Genomic DNA, 18,574 nt, shown 5'->3' with positions numbered 1-18,574 from the left:
AAAGTGAGAAATGGATTTGTAGAGAATTCTCAAAGCCTGACAGAAGGCTCACGTAGTATGTATGAGTATCTTAGAGTATGCCAACTCTAAGATAAAATGTGCTGACTTAGAAAGGCCATGGAATAGGACAGACACTGCTGAGAGAGAAACAGAACTAGAAACAAGTTTCAAAGCATGGCCTTACAAATAGACCAGATATTTTAGAGAAATAGAACTATGGAAGATCTATTGTAGCAGGACCCACAAGGGGTATTTTAATAGATGGTTGGTTTAGAAGCATTAGCAGCACCGTGTGGCAAAAGCTGATAGGCCAAAAACCGCTCATAATGTATTGTAATTAGGAAATAATTTGGCTTCTGATTGTGATGGTGTGAATCTGTACCTTCTCATGAGACTGAAAATGGAATACAAGGCATTAAAACCCCTCTCAGGAGCGCCGTCTCTGGGTCAGGAAAAGGGATGATATGTGATGCTGCTGCCTGCCAGCAGGACACGGCAGCATTCCTGGGATCAGCTGGGCGTGGCTCACCTGCAGCATGCTGGGCAGCACCCACTGGTACCCGCTGAGGGAGAAGAGGTGGTTGAAGTGCACGGCCGTGTTGATGACGGTGGCGGCGTACTGCCTCAGCAGGGCACTGTCCTCAGGGTGCAGGATCAGGGCACCGTTGAACACATTCAGGAACAGCATGATCTCATCCCCCCACGGGAACTCGCTGGGCATGCCGAGGAACATCTCTTCCAGCAGCTTAATCCACAAGCTTTTCTGGAGGGTGTCTAGACCAAAGAGCTCTTTCCCAGCTGCAGGGGAGAAGAGAAATCAACAGCAACAGCAGTCAGCTCTATCCACCACAGCCTCACCTCACTGCAAAGAACCATCCCACAACAATGACCTGCCTTTTTAAAAATTATTTCACCCATCCTATGTTTCTTTAAGTGCCCACAGGGCGTGAGCAAACCTCAACGAAAAGCATCAACATGAAGATGAAGATTGATGAATACCACAGAGTTCATTAATCTGCTGCTTGGACATTCTTCCCTTAAAAAGTGGAAGATCTGAGCTTGTACATGCATCTGCCTCACACAGACACTGTGCAGATTTATGTTCATTTTGTATGTTCCTTATGTCCCATGCATTGCAGGAAACTGATGTAGAGTTACAATAATGCTTCTGAAATCAAATGCCTTTAGGCTGGTACAGAACTTGTCAATGCTTACCACTGTGCAACAATGGCCTATTTAACCTATTCAACACCAGGCTGGAAACGCTGCTTTACATTCAGAGCAAAGTTTCTATGTGGACTCTTTCTTCAACCCTGCTGCAGATTTTGCCCAGTCTTCATTGGAGGATGACTGCTTCCTCAAAGCAGATGGCAAAGGACTTCGAGCAATCCTTTTCAGGTAGTATCATGCATAATTTTAATACTCAATTAAAACTTATTCTCATTTGGGTCCAAAGTGAGTAGCCTTGTCTGGAGAATTCTAATTCTGCTGCTGTGCTTACAAACCAACAGCTCTGTATCAGTTTCCTTAGGAAGAGATTCATCAGCTTCCAGAAAAGCTGCAAGCCCCTGTGTTTCTAAGTCAAATATGAAGCATTCACTGAAACCTTCTGTGCCTTGTACTGTGATACAGCTTAACACGTGGCTAGAGTGTTATGAACCATACGTTAATGTATCAGACTCTGAGGTCCAGCCCTTGCAGATTGGTTTAAAATAATTTTAGAGAGATTGCTCTTCAGAAGTGCTCTGTAAAGCAAAAGGTTTAGTAAGTGAAAATAACAAATGTTACAGAAAACAAATGAAAAGCCATGCACAGGTGTCCGAGAAAACCTCTGACACCTAGCTAAAACACTCCAAAAAGCCCCTTACTTCCTTTGGGCTCCTTCCTAAATACTGGATGTTTTAGGAGGGACAATTTGGCTTGCTGCCAATAGGGAGAGATACAGGATTTGAGGAACAGGTTCAATAGATGCTTCTCTCTTGGCACTGAGTCAATCACTGTCAGAAGGGTATTAAAGTTTCTGGGTTCTTTACCTTATAAAAATGCAAGGGTCGAGCCTTAAACTTTTCCCTATATGGAAAAGAGTTGCTGGGTGTGAGAAATGCATTCCTACAGTACTGCCCTGGAGGAAAGCTGCCAGAGGATCCTACCTTGGGGATCACTGAAGAGCGAGAACTCCGCATCAATGGCACTTCGGGGGAACGAGGGCAGGCGCAGCAGGTCCTCCTGGAGCATGGACACGTGGGACTGCTTGTGTGCTGGAGGGATCTTCTGTGTCAGTGAGATCAGGAACAGCACCCTCCCCACCTCCTCCAGCTTGCGGGTGAACACCTGACATGGAAAAAGAGACCCCGGGCACTGAGAATTTCTGACTTTCTCTGCTGGCAGGCACTGACCACCAGGAAAACACTGCATTTGACCTGAGGCCATGGAAAAGGCTTCCAAAATTGAATGACAGAACTGAATGACAGAAATTGAATGACAAACCTATAGTTTGAATAGAATGTGTAACATCACATGGTGGAAAACATACAGTTTAAGGTTTTAGAATATTGTAATATATATATATAAAAGGCAAGATGGAGGTTTTAGGGCAGAGGACAGTCCTTCTTTTTCACCTTCTTCAAGGTGGTATTTTGTAATTGGATAGAAAAGTCTGCATTGCGGGCCACAGGCGCTTGGTTTCTGGGTTAAAAGTAAAAATAATTTACGTGTAATTTCTCAGTTGGACAGTTTATCCTTAAAAGGCCTTGTAAAGAGGTAGAAACGGCTCCATTTTTAGTTTGTTAGCTAGAAGTGCTGTAGAACTTATGGCTTGTGAGACTGTAATATAGATAAGAATTAATAAACATCTGAGTCTGAACAAGAAATACCATCTCGTGCATTTAATCCCAACTCTGGCAAAAAAGATGATAAAATCAACATTGATCTATATCAGCCTAATCCAAAAGCTCTTTCAAATGTCTGTGCATTTCACCAGGATCATTTCTACGGCTTTCTCTGATCACAGGGATGCTGCACTCATGGCTCAGAGGATCATGAGGAAATTCACAGGGCTAGTGCTGCACCCTCTTGCTAGACTTTGTGTGACCACAGTTCTCCAGCCCAGGTCTGCAAAGATGGATTGCTTTTGTAAAAATGGTTCCAACAACATTTGCTATTTCAGTCTTTTGGGGGACCCTAAGTGGTTGAGGAACAATTTTCAATCTTGCCATGGGTTTTTCTGTAGATTAATGTAAGCTGGTGGTCAGGGAAGCCAGCTCCAAGCTGAAAGCTACATGTTTGTATTTCCTCTCTTCAAGGTCTTAGACTATAGTCAATAAGAAGTTGGAATTGCCATCTACCTTCTGGGATAAGGCTGAGTGACATCTGATAGTAGAAAGTATATGTATAATTGTATGTATAAGCAACCAAGTAGATCCCAAGCAATTTCAGATTTTTATTGACTTCCTACAGATAGGTGCAGCACATGAAATATTGTCCTATTCTATGCGATACACATAGGAGATGGCATTGACTTTATTTTCCTTTATTTTAGCTGCTAGTAGCTCTTAAGCAGCCTTTTATAACCACTCCTGATGATACTTTCCTACTCTTACTAAGAACACAACTACAATAGCTGTTTTTTGGCTACAAAAATACAGTTAATACCAAATGCATAATGTTTAAGCACATCACACATATCCTTTTTAAAATTTTCTGCAAAATGATCCACCTAAAGAAAACTGGCTGGGTAGGGGATGGGAGATTCACATCCCACTCTAATCTTCCTGCAATAATGTACAGTGTATATAGCCCCAAGACAGATTTCACACTGATTATACTTCTCCAGCAAAGCTCTTGATCTGTATACAGCATGAGGGAGAGCCTTTAAAAGGAAAAAAAGGATTTCTTTTTTCTGGGTTTGTTTCTGGGAAGTGGTGTTTGGTGGCAGTAAGGTACCTGTTTCTGAATGAGCTCTTGACCCTTTTCTGGATGCATCTGCACCAGGTTCAGCTGGGGAGAAACTGACCTCCGGAAAGGATAAATATCACGGACGTAGGTCTGCCAGGAAAGGAAAAAAAAAACTGTATTTTGAACAAATGTCACTATGGCATCACTCAAGAGAATGGAAAAAAGGGCCCTTTTGCCCCTTCTGAAGGGCAGGGGCTTTCAGACATTGTCAAGCATCACGAAAGTGCACAAACAGAAGAGAAATTTGATCTTTTCTAAGAAAACTAGACATTCTTGTCTTCTGCCTCTTCCCTCAAATTCCAATCTTTCACCACACACAACTAAAGATGTGATGCCCACAGGACAGAACTCTGTTTATAGGATGTTTGTTCTCCTTTAAATAACCCTGATGTTTAAAAAGGAGCAAGATGAAAAGTCAGAAAACCAAAGTCACATGGACTTGATATTTGCCTTACCTTGTTGTAATGAATGAGATTCCAACGCTTATCCATTAAAAAATAATGAGAAGACTGAGTTTCAGGTATGTTAAAAAACTCCAAACACTCCTGAAAAGAAAGAAATCAAAATATCCTGTTATTTTTTGTACAAATACCACAACATCCAAAAGAAGAACATCCATCTAAAAATCTATAAGGGCACGAGCATGCATTCCTCACTTAAACTGGCACACTCTTCTGGCTTTAATAATTTATTTTTTTAATCATAAAGTACCTAAGTATGTTTGTGATAATCAAGGCATGCTGACATCACAATCCTGAAGACTGGTGTTACTTATTTAGATGCCTTCATATCACACAGATTTGTCTGACTGTATGAACCATATGGTCCTGGGTATTTATCAAGATTCAGTGATAGGTGAGATGCAGAGACAGTGAAGTTCTGACCCTTCAAAACACTGAGATGCAATTCCCAGTAAAATTTAACATAGTCAGACAAGATGAAGGCTTTTACAAGTCTGTTTCCTACATGGCTCAGTTAAAACCATCCAAGAAATCTTCAGCAGAAAGTGACCACATAGCTCCTGGATACCTAAATATTGTTGTGGCTACTGAACCATCATTTTCACTCTGATCTTGATCAATCTCCCGTCTCTAGTGTTGATAAAACTAAACATTTAAATGATTTGTGTATTTATGAAAAAGATACAGCAAATACCCAACAGGCGACAGTGTCCCCCAATATAGTTACATTTATGAGGTTTGGGCTTTCTGTGAGTTCAGAGCATTTCTAATATCCTTAAACGTGGGATCTTGTTTATTGCAACCAAGCTCCCTCACAGGGAGACAGACATGCCTGAGAGCAGAACTTCCCCCCCTGGCACTGGGACAGGATGATCCTGCAGAATGGATTGCTGGCATACAGCTATGGCAGGTAAATGTAAACAGTTTTTCCAGCTCAAAAACTCACTCCTACCTTCAGAAGAGCCTCAAACTGTGTGTCCTCGTGGACTGGTAACTGCGTTGGGATGTCACACTCGTTCTGTCCATGCACAACAAGGGTTTTTGTGCCTAGAGGAAGAAAAGTTGTTGCATTCTGCCTGGCCTCTTTAACTAAACTCAATTTCAAGAGGCTGCCCATGGAGTGGCACTTGAAATTCATTCCTGAACAGGTAGACAGACTATGTGAGTCCTGTCTGGAACCATTAAGTAGTGTTAACTACTTAACACTTCCACAGTTTAATGTTGCATTCTGTTTATTGTTGCATTCTGCCTGGCCTCTTTAACTAAACTCAATTTCAAGAGGCTGCCCATGGAGTGGCACTTGAAATTCATTCCTGAACAGGTAGACAGACTATGTGAGTCCTGTCTGGAACCATTAAGTAGTGTTAACTACTTAACACTTCCACAGTTTAATGAGAAATTGATCTGTTCTTAAAGGATGAGCTGACTCTAGCAGCAGCCATCAGCTCTGAGGAAGAAACACAGGCAAAAGGTGAAACCAGTTTATCAGCAAGATACCTCTTGTCTGACTCAGTATGCCCAGAGTCTGAATGGTGGAGTTTTACAATGCTGCTCCTGCCAGCCTTTCACAGCCCAACTGGCACAAAGCTCTGGGTTGAAATACTGTTCTAATTCACTTTCACTTTGCTTCTTTTAGAGCTCTTGAAGTGGTTTTTTGAATTTCAAGGAATCAGCTGCAGAATTTACTGACTGCATACTCAACTGAAGGAAAACTGCCCTAAAATATTGCAGCCATTTGTAACAGGCCTTTTCCTCATCCAGTTCTGATATATCTTCTTTGTGGTAAAGTGGGCCAGAAACTTTGAAGTGAAGGAGATTTAAAGACTTATTTCTTATACCTGGCATTGAGGCAGTTACCAGCAGCTTCACTTCACACTGTTCCTTCTTCATGGTCTGTTTGAGATCCTTGAAGAAGAGTCCTTCAACATAACCCACCACTTCCCAAAGGAAGGTAAGAGTGGCAGAGATTGCATCCATGCCCCATTCACATGGAGTCCGTACAAAATACATGATCAATCCCACCTGCAGGCAGTAAGTAAGAGAAATATCAGGTTGTACACACTCTTTAGACTGGGCAGAGCATTGTATGAACACAGAATAAGACTGCTGGTTTACCTTTCTTCATTCAGAGGGATAAACTCATTAAACTTCCATCCTGAAATGTTATACATATAAAAGAACAATCTGCCTGTAATAGTCTTCCTTTTTCTAGAGATCATGAGATTTGGGGGCAAAATGTTCTCTTGCAGTATAGCCTCAAGCACCACTGCAGATGAGGAAAAGGGAGAATGCCTGCAGTTAAAGACTTCCTATTCTTTCTGCTCTGAAGTGCGGCCATGTAGACAACTCACAAACTGCAGAAGGCTCCCTGGAAAAGCATACACCTTGTCTGCTCCACCTATCTACAACATTTGTCCACAATCTTGACAGAAGCTGCTAGATTTGCTCCAAGATGACTGTCTATCAGCAAAGCACCTTCTGGGCCCAAATTCAGTAAAATAATTAAAAATTTCTGGTGGTGGGACACTTCCAGCTGTCTTTAACTCACTGGCCAAGGTTCAGTTCAGAAATCCATTACAAGTTGCTGAGGGGTTTAATAAAAAGAGAAAGGTTCCTTTTCCTCTCTCCAGAAGGCCAGAAAGACTAGTGCAAGCCTGGTGACTTGCACCCACAAACAGGAGCAAGTATGAGCAATAAGTGCAATTATTACACACATAAATAGAGAGGAGAGGTTCTGGGCTGCACAGTGAGCCCACAAGTTACTCACCAAGTAGTTAAACAGGATATGAGATGTCTGGGCAGGAAAGTCTCCAATGTTCAACAAAAGCTTCCTCAGCATATACATCAGCTCATCCTGGAAGAAAAGCAAAAGATTTTCTTCTCACCAAAGAGTGAAGAACAGATTTCTCTTTTTTGTCCTTTCTTGCTTTGTTTCTTCCAATTTCTCCATTGTCCCCTTTTTCAGCTTTGTCTCTCAACGGATGAAGTAAAACTATTTACCTGTTACTGCTCCCACATATTGCAAAACAAGGCCCAGGGCACAGCACCCAGGCCAGTGCCTTTCCCATTTTATCTCAGAGAGGCCAGGACCTCCTGTTGCAATTTGTACTGACTGTAACACTACAGACTGTGCACTCCTGTGCCTGTGATTATCCCTGCTGACTACCCAGATGATCTGTGAAATCTCTTCATCTCACCTCAATGCTGTGGCTGCAGGGTGAGAGCAGACTCTAATGTTCCTTCTTTTGGAGACTGCCTGCCTCAAATGTAGGCTAAGATACTTCTCATGGTGTGAAGGGATGACAGAAGGGACAGAATCTCATTGTCAGCTGAAGAGGGACAGATAGCATCAAAAACCTCTGACCCCACAGCAGATTTGAGCCAGTGTTGGAGGCAGGGATATGCACAGGACAATCCATGCCAGCCACACACCTGGCAATAGCTTCCAGGGAAATACACCTGTTCTCTGTGTCCTGTACTTGTGGTTGTAGTAGGCCTATGAAGAGATGGTAAAACAACAGACTACAATGGCTCAGAAACCTCTGAGGCTGGACAGATTACAGCTTTCTTCTCAAAGGCACTGAACAATGTCTCTGACCAGAGATGTAGTGGATGCCCCATCCCTGAAGTGTTCAAGGGTAGATTCAAAGGAGGTTTGAGCAGTCTGGTGTAGTAAAAGGCATCACTGCCAGGGGTGGGAGGCTGGAAGTATATGTTATTTAAGGCTGCTTCCAAGCCAAAAAAATCTATGCAACAGATCTGATCTTCTGACCATAAATAAAAGCTTTGTGAGAGGTCTCAGGAATTCTAAGTCCACCAATACCTGCATGCCCAAGGACCAAAAGGACAGCCTTTCCTGATATTTCTCAGGCTTAATATTAATTTTAGAGTCAGTTCTTAGGTAGTGGCTTGAAAGTTGAGGCTAGTGATACTAATATCATACACCAAATATGCATTCGAGAAAGTGACATGGAGAATCTCCCTGCCTTCTACAGTCAGAACCAGGATGCTTCCCTTCCATAAATCTTAGCCATGCTCTTGGAAGCAGTCTAATAAGCCATAAAGACACAATGCCACCCCATCTTTCAGAGAACCTGACCAGAGTGGCATGAGTGAGGGCAATACTGCCTATGCCACGTTCAGTAAACGGTCAGATCCTTAGTGGTGATAAATCAGGTATGTCCTGTTTACATCAGTGGACAGAGACTGAAGCCAAATGCTGCATTGAAATAGCAAATGTTCTTCTCCAGTGCTGTCCACAAAGTGACTCTAGTGGCAGCTGTGCTGGCCTGCTCTGAGGAGCTGCTGGGGAGAGGCAGAGGGTACCTGTCGATTGCTGATGGTGAGCTTCTCGAGGAAGTGGCGCAGAACTGTAGAGGGGTCTTCAATCAGGCAGTTCCACAGGACCTGCTGAGCAACAGCACTTACTGTAAGAGAGAAAGGAAACCAGGTCAGAACTGTCTCTAGGAAAAGCCATGAACTGGTACACTGAAAAAAACATTCCTAGTCTTCTTCCTTCCTCTGTCAGATTTTATATTGAAACACCCAAGACCCCATTTGATGCACCAGAATTCCTGGTAATCTGGGCAGTGATCCCAGTAATAATAAACACAAGTCTAATATTTGAACCTTCCTTAACTACTGGTGATAGGACAGGAAGCACTTCACGACTGTTAAGGAATGATAAAGAAATAACAGTTTGGATTCCTAATTCCAGATGGACAAAATCCAGCGACTGAGACATAGAAATTCACGTACTTCTTTTTGTTCATGCACATAAGTTCAATTCCATGATGACTGACTGAGTGATTTTATCTGGTATTGGTGAACAGTATTAGTCAGCAGGGAATTGTGTTGATGATCAACTCCCTGAGAAGGAAATTAATTGCAGTCCTCTGAAGGTTAACAACAACACAGAATTACTCATAATTTTGTTTTGATACTCAACTGCTGATCACAAAATCACACATACATTGTTTAGAGGGCTGGCTATATACAGCCAGAACTGAATAAAAAATGTAATAGGAAGTTAAATGTGCAACTAGCTGACATGATGAGCAAGAGATGAAGGAAGTAGGACAGTCCACCATGTATTAACAATTTCAAGAAAACAAATACAAGGAAATTAAGTATTAATTTGCAAATATAGACCATAACCAAAATGTTCAAGCTGTGTATAGGTGGCTTTCTGCTTGTCATGGGAACAAAAAAAAAAAAAATAAATTTATGAGTGGGAATAGATCTCCAGAGGTCTTCAGCCCAAGCCCTGCTTGGAGCAGAACTGTCACCTACACTAGGTATGTTAACCACAGCTGTGAATAGCCAAGGTTTGAAAACCCCTGTGCATGGAGAATCAACAGAAATTATGCTCCTTGTGACTAAGTTCATTCACAGTTTCTAAACTGAACGTCCCAAGTTGTAACCTCTAAGTCAGAGTTCTTCTAACTCTTTGTTTCCTTTCAATCACACCAAACAAGCCCAGCTTCTACAACTACTCCTCAAAGAACACTTGCATTAGGCCTTTTACCATCTTTGTATCCCCCTACCAAACTTTTTTCAGCTTCTCCATATTTCTTCTGAATTAGGGTTGTTTTACGGTCCTGAAAGGTTGAAAGCCCTTTGAAAGCTTTGTTGAAAGCCAAACACAAATTATGCAGAAAATAAAAAGGAAAAATTCTACAAAGACAAAAAACTGGTTCTGCCATCCTTAAGCAACAATCCCTAGAAGTTTAATCAAGGACAATACCGGCTACTCCATCCTCCCGGACTTCTCCATCTTCCATCAAGTGGACAATGGGAAGCACTGCTGCACAAATGCATGCTGGAAACACAGCCTGAGGTGGCTGGGGCACGTGATGGTTTGGAGTGTGCTCGGTGGTGTGTTCTTCATCTGGAGCAATGGGAAGAAAAGGAGTTATGGAATACACTGTGCTGCTATCCAGGCAGGTTAGATTAATATTTATGTTAGTGCTCGACACACAGAACAAAGATCAGAACACTCACTGTTCACTGCACAAGCATGACAGGTTTACTGCTATCTCCAAATAGAAATGGAGCCTCCAGCCGACTTCTTCATCAAGAATTTTTACTATAAATATGTAATTTGTCAATTTACATTTTCTTTCTTGTAGGTAACCTAGCTTCTTTCAGTAAAATCCCTTTTTTCAGCTAGAGTGCTCCAAGTGCACTACTCCCCAAGGAGAACATGAGAGGCAAGAGAAAGTATTGTAACTTTCTCTTGGGATGAATAAAATAATGAAGGGCAGTAACTTATTATAAAGTGGCTCAAGTTTGGGAATATATTTGGCAAAAAGAAATGCCAGAGTTTTATGGGTCAACAGGAAAGGCTTCTAGTGAATGACATCCTAGGATGGAATACTCCCAAGTGAAGTCACCCACCTTCTGCACTGACTGCTGAGCGCACTGACCACACAGAGCCACGGCGGAAAGAATAATTCCTATGGGAAGTACTGGAGGTGCAGGAGGGACTCACAGAGAGACGGCGGGAGGCCAGGTTGGCAACTTCTTCTACTGACAAAGAGAATACAAAATGTCAATCCAGATCCAGCCCACACACTGCAGGGGATTTTCTGAAGGACAGCAGTTACAAGCAAATCAGAACACTGGAAAGTCAAGTCAGGTAACACTCAAAAGACACAATTTGAAAGCTATAAAGATCAGCCAGATCGGTAATTTGCTCATGCTTTGGGAAACAGCAGAACATTGGTCCATAAGAGTGTTCAGTGCTCTGGTGCATCACATTATAACAGAGTTGGCCCTATACTTTTCATCCACTTGCTGCTCACCATCATTATTGCTGGTGCTTAGTTTTTCCTGAGAACTAGGATTTCTGCTCACAGCTTTTCCAGTGTATGCTTGGATCTCATCAACCCTCTACTCACCTAATGGCACATACCTTGGAATGCCTTTAATGAAGTCTTTGTGCTCTGTTAACCTGGGCCAGCAAAACTCTTCACCCCACAGACCAGGCTTATTGTGACTCATGTCACGTAACTTTGGCTGTCTGGAAGTTTGGTAACTGAGCTTGATCTGGTCACCTGGGCTCCCCCACTATTCACCATAAAGGTGGAAAACCCCAGAGGAAATTCAGTATATCCTAAGTTATATATCTTAAGACAAATACTGCCAAAGAGCAATTCCTCCCAGCCTTTAATTATTTAAGAGTTAAAGTTAGGAAAGGCAGAATATAATTCCTAGTGTTGCATATTCTCTTGTGTTAAATCCTGCATGAAACTGGGAGCTTTGAGATGTTAAACACTGGCAAGTTCCACTGCAGTTGGGTCTGTGTCTTTATCACCCAGGAAGAACTCAATATATCTGAGGTCTTATCTCTTTTTTTAAACTAATTTTCAAATACACTTTTTTTTTCAATGACTTTCAATGACTTAGACCTTTCAACAAATGAACGTGGCTGAGGACCTTCCTCACACTATAAATCAATTTTCCTGGGCATCACTACCCTAAGCAGTGCTCTGTGTTTGTGGGAAATGCTCTCAGGTTGCTGGAATGCAGTTCCTGGTCCCAGAGCACACCTTCTTCTTCCTGCTCAGAGCTTGGTGTGCAGGAAGGCTCATAGCAGGCCTCCTGAGTGATGGGGATGGCAGTGATCAGACTGGCTTCCCGGCCCAGGCGTTTCTTCTCCTCCTCCTGCTGCAGGTTCTTCAGGATATGCTCAGCTCGCTGGTGGGAACGGGACACGGCCCGGGCAGAGAATGATTTCTGTGGGGAGGAAGAGAGAAGAAACACAGTCTGAAGCTGTCACTTAGGATGAACACAGATTTTCTGAAAAAGGCTTCACCTCAGTGATGTTCAGCAACTTGGTTTCTAAATATAAACCAGACTAGTGCCAGCTGAACAGAGATTCAACTAAATAATCTCTCAGGCAGTTCTGTTGAAAAGAATCTTCTCTTGGAGAGAGAGCAGCTGTGTGCTCCTAAAACGTAAGTGTCTCTCACAGGGATATAAGGTGCAGTACAGTACCTCAGTGAACAAACAGAAAAGCTTGATGCCCATGTAGAAAATTCTGGGTCCTACACAGACCATACTAGATTTTTTTCCCAGCTGAGAAAGACAATCTCAGAGGTTAATCCACATCTTTTGGCTTAACTGACCACAAACCTCTGTAGAGGAAAAAAACAGTGCTTACTCTCAGGATGTCTGCTTACCGACTGATCTTCATTTATAGGATCCTGCACACTCCCACTGCACTGAGGGACCCAGGGAGGGTCAAACATTGGCACAGATGGCATCCCCAGCACAGGAGAAGGCAGAGTGAAGTTTATACTTGGAGGAGGAATCTAAACAAAGCCATGAAAGGCATTTTGTTACAGCAAACTATTATTGTCAGGATTGTTAATTAAACATGAGCACAAGTACCCAAGACATAAATTAACTCTGCCAAATTAGCCCACCTCTGTGTCTTACTAGACTCTAAGATACATGACACATATCTTGTCTGTTACATCTCCCGACCTGAGTTCCCATTTTATTCTCCCTGTTTTATACAGGACTTCTTCGTATCACCTCCCCCACTAGTGAGACTTATACAATCTTTTGGTTTTCCCTAAACAGAGTTTCAGGAAATTTCATGGCAGTCTGCCATTAAACATGGCAAGTCATAAATGTTATCATTAAGCTTTATTGGTCTTATCTACCTTGAAGATCTGCTGTGCTCCCTCTTCCATCCTTGGCCACACCTGATATCTGAACCTCCAGAGTGTGTGAAATTTAAGAATGGCATTCAGTCTTTGCACTGTTTCTGGGTGATGAAATTCAGACATCAGCATGTCAGAAACGGCCTCTGGTACTTTCACAGCACACAGCAGGAACATGGCAGCTGCAGGGAGAGAACATCTGATCACCTGTATTTCTCAATAATGCATTTATTTGGCAAAGAAAAACCTCAGGTGTACAAACCCACACCAAAGAGATCTCATCTTGGCTCCATAAATAGGATCACCAATCTTACCGGGCCTAGAGAAAACTCTATTGCTTCATGAAACCAAGCTCATGTGATCCCACCTTTTGGAGCCACACAGCATTACAGCTGAAGCTTGTAAGTTCTTCTGGAAAACCTGCTTTTTAAAATAAACTACACCTTTGACCTTCTCAGCCATGACTTGTTTAAAGTAAGAACATCTCTTGAAGTAAGGGACTAATTGAGTCTGGCTTTCAAAGGTTCCACTTCCAAGTGATTTCTGTGTTGATTAATCAAGGCTGATTTAACAGAAACTTTGTCTTTAACAGAAGCTCTGGAACAGGAGGCAGTAGAAGTGCCAGTAGAAGTCACCTGGCAATTTTCATGGGTAAAACCAGTTCTTAAGTGGGCTCCCAATCTATCTGCAAGAGAAAACAGTGCAAGGCAAAGGACCATGCAAAACAGCATAATGGTCTCTGAGGCAGGACACTCCCTCTACCACAGAGAAGCTCCTCTGCTCTGTCCACCATCTCGTGCATAGATCTGGACATTCTTCACCCGCTCTGTGAAGTAAGGAGATGTCTCAGGCCAGACAAAGGTCAAGCAGTGAGTTATGTCTGGGGCCAAGAGTGCAACTCCAAATAAACAGCTTAGTATACAACCAGACGCAAGGAAATAAGCTAGAAATTCCTGACTGAGAGACAGTTTTAAAATCTATAAAAGCTCCACAAATTTCTACAGGAACAGAAATCTCCTGAAACACTCAGGGGATCTTCTCCTGTGAGGTCAGATGTGATTCCACAGGTACTTTCCCTGGGAACTGAGAGGAAAGGTTCTGTATGTACCCCATGATCAATTCTGTATATCACCCCATGATGTGGTGAGTACATGGGATCTTAAGCTGTACTGTTTCTTTGCTGCCTGTAATACAGGTTCCTCTATCATGCTCTGTACGTTGTCTACCAGCAGTTCTTTTTGCTTCATTCCTGTGTAGTAAATAGTGTGTTTAAAGTCTTCCATCTGTTAACTTTGTATCTATTAAATAAATAACTTATTCTATAATAGACCAAATCAGCCATTATTAAAGAAATTGTGAAAAAGAGTGGGTTTTGGGGTGCTGGCTACCTACCCCAGTAAAGCTACAGCCTGTTGCCAGAGGCCTGGGCAAAAGGCAGAGACTTATCTAAGCTCCCATCTCCATTTCTAACAGCAGCTGAGCTGACCCACAGTTGCTTCAATGGATCATATTTGAATATAAACAGACATTAATTAAAATACAGATTGATGGAGGCCAATCAATGCAGATAGTGTCTGAAGGGCACTGCAGGAGACAGAAGCAGAGGGATTAGTGCTGCTGTGGGAGTTCAATAGTGTTAGAGAATCTGTGGCTTCTTTGACCAGCAGATCACCAGAGAGCACTGAAGACAATTTCTCTAGATTTGGTGGCTGTTCCTCCACAGTAGCAAGAAGACATTTGCCACTGTGTTTCCTTTAATGCTTATTCAGCAGGTGCCAGGCCCCAGAGCAGTGGTCATGGGAGGCAGTGTGACCACTGCAGGAAAACAAGGCTACTTCTCTGACTGCCTGGGCTCCTGATGCTGCTCAAAATCCGTGGGGACCTTAAGTTTCATCAGCTCAGAGAATCTTCTGCTCTTTAATCTCCTCAAACTGTAACAAGTCTTAGTAGGACAGATATAAAAGCGTGAGTTCATTCTGAAGTGACCAAGAAGGAGCAGAGCCTTGGGAGAGGTCAGCAGATGGTGCTGTACATTACCAAGGCATTCTTTTCATCCAGCTTCTGTACAGCAACACTGGGGGTTTTCAGTGCTTGACCTCAACAAATGCAATTTGTGCTTGGGCTGCAATCAACTGCTACTAAAAAAAGTTACTACTGACCCTCAAATCAAATGGATTTTAATCCCCCCTTAGGAAAGGGGGAAGAATGACAATGTATTTCAGAGGCTGCTTTGGAGGAGCAGCCAGCTAGCACTCCTCAGCAAGAGCAGCAATGATTTCTCACATTAGCACACACTGCCTAGGAGTCTTTGTACAGGCCAGTAAGACTAGAGGGGACCTCTTGATCCACATCATCAAATTCCTTTCACAAGCTCATAAACCAAAGGGCTTTTGCTGTCTTCTCCAATGGTTAGAAATCTGTTTTCTACGTGGAAGTAGTCATAAACTTATCACTCATCTTCATTCTACTCCGACAAATTATTCTTAAGTATTTGATGAGTAATATTTATTTAAATGATAATTAAATAATCCTTTCTCTTTGTCCGGTCTTCTGTCATTATGAAGAGTAAAGATATCCCCTCTCAGTCTTCATCTGAGAAGCTGAAGTTGAACATCCTCAGAAATACCTTATTTCAGTGACCAAAACTGTGCTTTTAAAGTGCTGTGTTCTCGGTAATTGTACATCATGCTTTACAGTAGCACTAATACTTTGAATTGCTAATGAAATAACCTCTTCTGACACATCCTGACTGTGTTCATTTTTTCACAGCTGGTCATTAGGTCAAGTCATCTTTTGGCCAAGGGATAAACTCTGAACCTAGATCATAGGATAGATCATCTATCCCATGGAAGAATAGCCAAGCTCATAGCAGAAACTTTGCAATAACATATATGATTTTATATTTTAGTCTAATAAATTTCATCCCACATGTTTCAGAATTTCAAAGTACTACTTTCACAGGTATATGATGTCTTAATCATTTGTCTTAAAGATGCCTCTCAGCTATGTGTCATCAGCAATCATCTGTACACTTTGAAACCAAGTGGAAATGGAAAATCTAGATAGTTCCATGCAATAACAGCACTTAATGAGCAATGCTGCTGTCTCCATGCAACATGAGAATTTTCCTTATGGCATAATAGGAGTTATGACAGTTTCACTCTCATTCCCCATGTCAGGTTTTGTATGAGCTCTCAACTGGTGCTAACATTTCCATGAGACAACACACAGAATGCTTTAGTAGACTCTAGACAGACTGAATCACTGTTTCCTCTGCCTACAAACCCAACTGAGCCCAAATACTAATTGTGATGTTCTCCAAACATCCACCACATCCAGGGACTCAGAGATAATACCCTCCTGATCCTTCTGACCACATCTATTCCACAGAGCACACAGAGGTCTACAAAAAGCAAACAGCCCCCAAGAAACCCTTGGTGGCATTCAGATTCCTCCACTACAAAACTGCAAAGCCCTGTGATTGACAGTGAGTAGTGCAGCCACAGCAGCCATTCTGAGTGGTTTGGTTCTCTCACCTGCTGCTCCAGCCATGTGCTCATCCACACTGAGCAGGAGCTCCCAGGCTGCTGGCTGGATGTCCCCATACATCTCCTCTGTGAGGATTGGAGCTGCCTTGATGAGCAGTGACAAAGGGGCAGGGGAGAGGCTCATCACCTGCAACAAACCAAGCCATGCCTTAGGGCTGAGCTGTGCAAACAATCCACAGGGAAGAAGAACACACTCAGTAATTTTACCCTGGTTTTGGTCTGCAAATTATCCACCAATAACCTCCAGGTTCACCCATTTCTGAAAATGCTCCATAGAGGGGACATGGGTTTCAGACTATGCTAAAACAGCAGTGCTTCCAAAGCTAGTTCCTGGAGCCTTTTGCTTGTTCCTCACATCACCAAAACACCAAAAGAGAGGACAGAAGAAAAGCCAAACTCCCTCAAAGTAGTGCAAAACCAACAATACAGATCCATTAAACTCTCACTAAGAACAGGCTTATGAAGAGTCTGTTGCTGCTTCAGGAACCTTGAAAAAGTAAGAACAAAGAAAACTAATACTGTAAACCACCAGGCTGCAGTTAAACATACATATCTGTGAATTCTTTGGGTTTTTGTATCCTCAGCTTTGGTGCAAATGTCACTATGGGAAGCCAGAGATGAAGACTGTGATTTAATGTGGAGCTAAATGTTTAAAGGATTCTTTCCTTCCTTAAGAAGTTTAAATTTAGTATTCCTCAGATTCGGAAAAGATGAACTGACTGATATTCAGGAACAGTTCTTCACATGGGCTTGGAGATCCATATATCTTTACCCTCTTGTTGCATTTTAACCTGGCACCCATATATCTGCCTCCCTAACTAGCATATGGCCTAGTCAGTACCTGATTCCTGATGTATTTTAGCATTCCAGAGTCCTTCTTCCCTTCCAAGTTGATATCGATCACTCTCTTTTTAAGAGAAGGAGTTCTCAAACATGACTTGTCTGAGCACTGGAAGGAAATAAAAAGAAAGTGGTATTCACATTTATATTTCTCAAAATGTGGAAAAGGAGATTACAGACAAGAGGAATTTCCATATACTAGGAACCATCTGGTACCAGAGCTGTAGCACAAAGCCGCCTTCTTTGCTGGCAACAGGCTTAGTTATCAGTGAGACAACACATATTCAATTTTCTTCTATTTTTTTACAATGCTTTTCCCAATACAATCTTCAGGCAGAAGACAGTAAACCAAATGAAGAATGTGAATGTTCTCTGTGTAGCCTTCACTGGTGGTGCACTCATGTATTTAGTTAAGTAGGTTAGAGGCAAAAGGTCTACAGCTTCCCTCTAAAAAATTACCAGTGGAAGTGTTCAGTGTACAGAATGATTACTTTCATGGAATCATAGAATCACTGATGTGGGAAAAGGCCTCTAAGATCATTGAGTCAAACTAGTAGTGTAATGGTGCCAAGTCCACCACTAAATCATTGTGTCCCCAAGTGCCACATGCTTACATTTTGTAAAGCCCTCCAGAGACAATGACTCCACTGCCTCACTGGGCAGCCTGTGCCAGGGCTGGACAAGCCTTTCAGAGAAGATGTTTTTCCTAATATTCAATCAAAACCTCCCCTGGTGCAACTTGAGGGCATTTCCTCTCAATCATGTCCCTTGTTTCCTGGGAACAAAGTTCAGCATCCACCTGGCTGCACCCTCCTGTCAGAGAGTTGTGGAGACTGAGAAAGTCCCCCTTGAGCCTACTTTTCTCCAGGCTGGGCTCCCCCAACTCTCTCAGCTCCTCCTGGTGCTCCAGCCCCTTCCTCATCTCTGTTCCCTTCTCCGGACACACTTCCATATCCTTCTCGGACTATGAAAAAAACAAAGATTGTCAACTGCTCTCTGGAAGTGAGGTCTGTGCAAACACCCTCCATTTGTCCGTAGGAGACCTCATCACCTCTAAAATTCTCTTTTCCTGCTGTTTCTTAAATGCTTTGATGTA

The 18,574-nt window shown here is 42.5% G+C and overlaps 1 protein-coding gene across 1 annotated transcript in view; it reads right to left on the bottom strand.

The window, feature by feature from the left end:
* UNC80 (unc-80 homolog, NALCN channel complex subunit) overlaps positions 1-18,574 on the bottom strand; it is a 127,191-nt gene that overhangs the window by 40,595 nt on the left and 68,022 nt on the right. Inside the window, exons 30-44 of the mRNA XM_066322420.1 lie at positions 17,480-17,587; positions 16,627-16,765; positions 13,091-13,272; positions 12,602-12,733; positions 11,969-12,155; positions 10,815-10,946; positions 10,162-10,305; positions 8,742-8,842; positions 7,183-7,269; positions 6,254-6,437; positions 5,368-5,462; positions 4,410-4,499; positions 3,943-4,044; positions 2,151-2,331; positions 530-798 (exon numbers count right to left, since the gene is read on the bottom strand). Of these exons, the coding sequence (XP_066178517.1) occupies positions 530-798; positions 2,151-2,331; positions 3,943-4,044; positions 4,410-4,499; positions 5,368-5,462; positions 6,254-6,437; positions 7,183-7,269; positions 8,742-8,842; positions 10,162-10,305; positions 10,815-10,946; positions 11,969-12,155; positions 12,602-12,733; positions 13,091-13,272; positions 16,627-16,765; positions 17,480-17,587 (2,133 nt within the window). The remainder of the gene's footprint in view (positions 1-529; positions 799-2,150; positions 2,332-3,942; positions 4,045-4,409; positions 4,500-5,367; positions 5,463-6,253; positions 6,438-7,182; positions 7,270-8,741; positions 8,843-10,161; positions 10,306-10,814; positions 10,947-11,968; positions 12,156-12,601; positions 12,734-13,090; positions 13,273-16,626; positions 16,766-17,479; positions 17,588-18,574) is intronic.

Source organism: Sylvia atricapilla, chromosome 7 (genome assembly GCF_009819655.1).
Source record: "Sylvia atricapilla isolate bSylAtr1 chromosome 7, bSylAtr1.pri, whole genome shotgun sequence".
Classification (NCBI taxonomy): Eukaryota; Metazoa; Chordata; class Aves; order Passeriformes; family Sylviidae; genus Sylvia; species Sylvia atricapilla.
The sequence above is the reverse complement of the archived record's forward strand: the minus strand, read 5'-3'. Positions and strand labels throughout refer to the sequence as shown.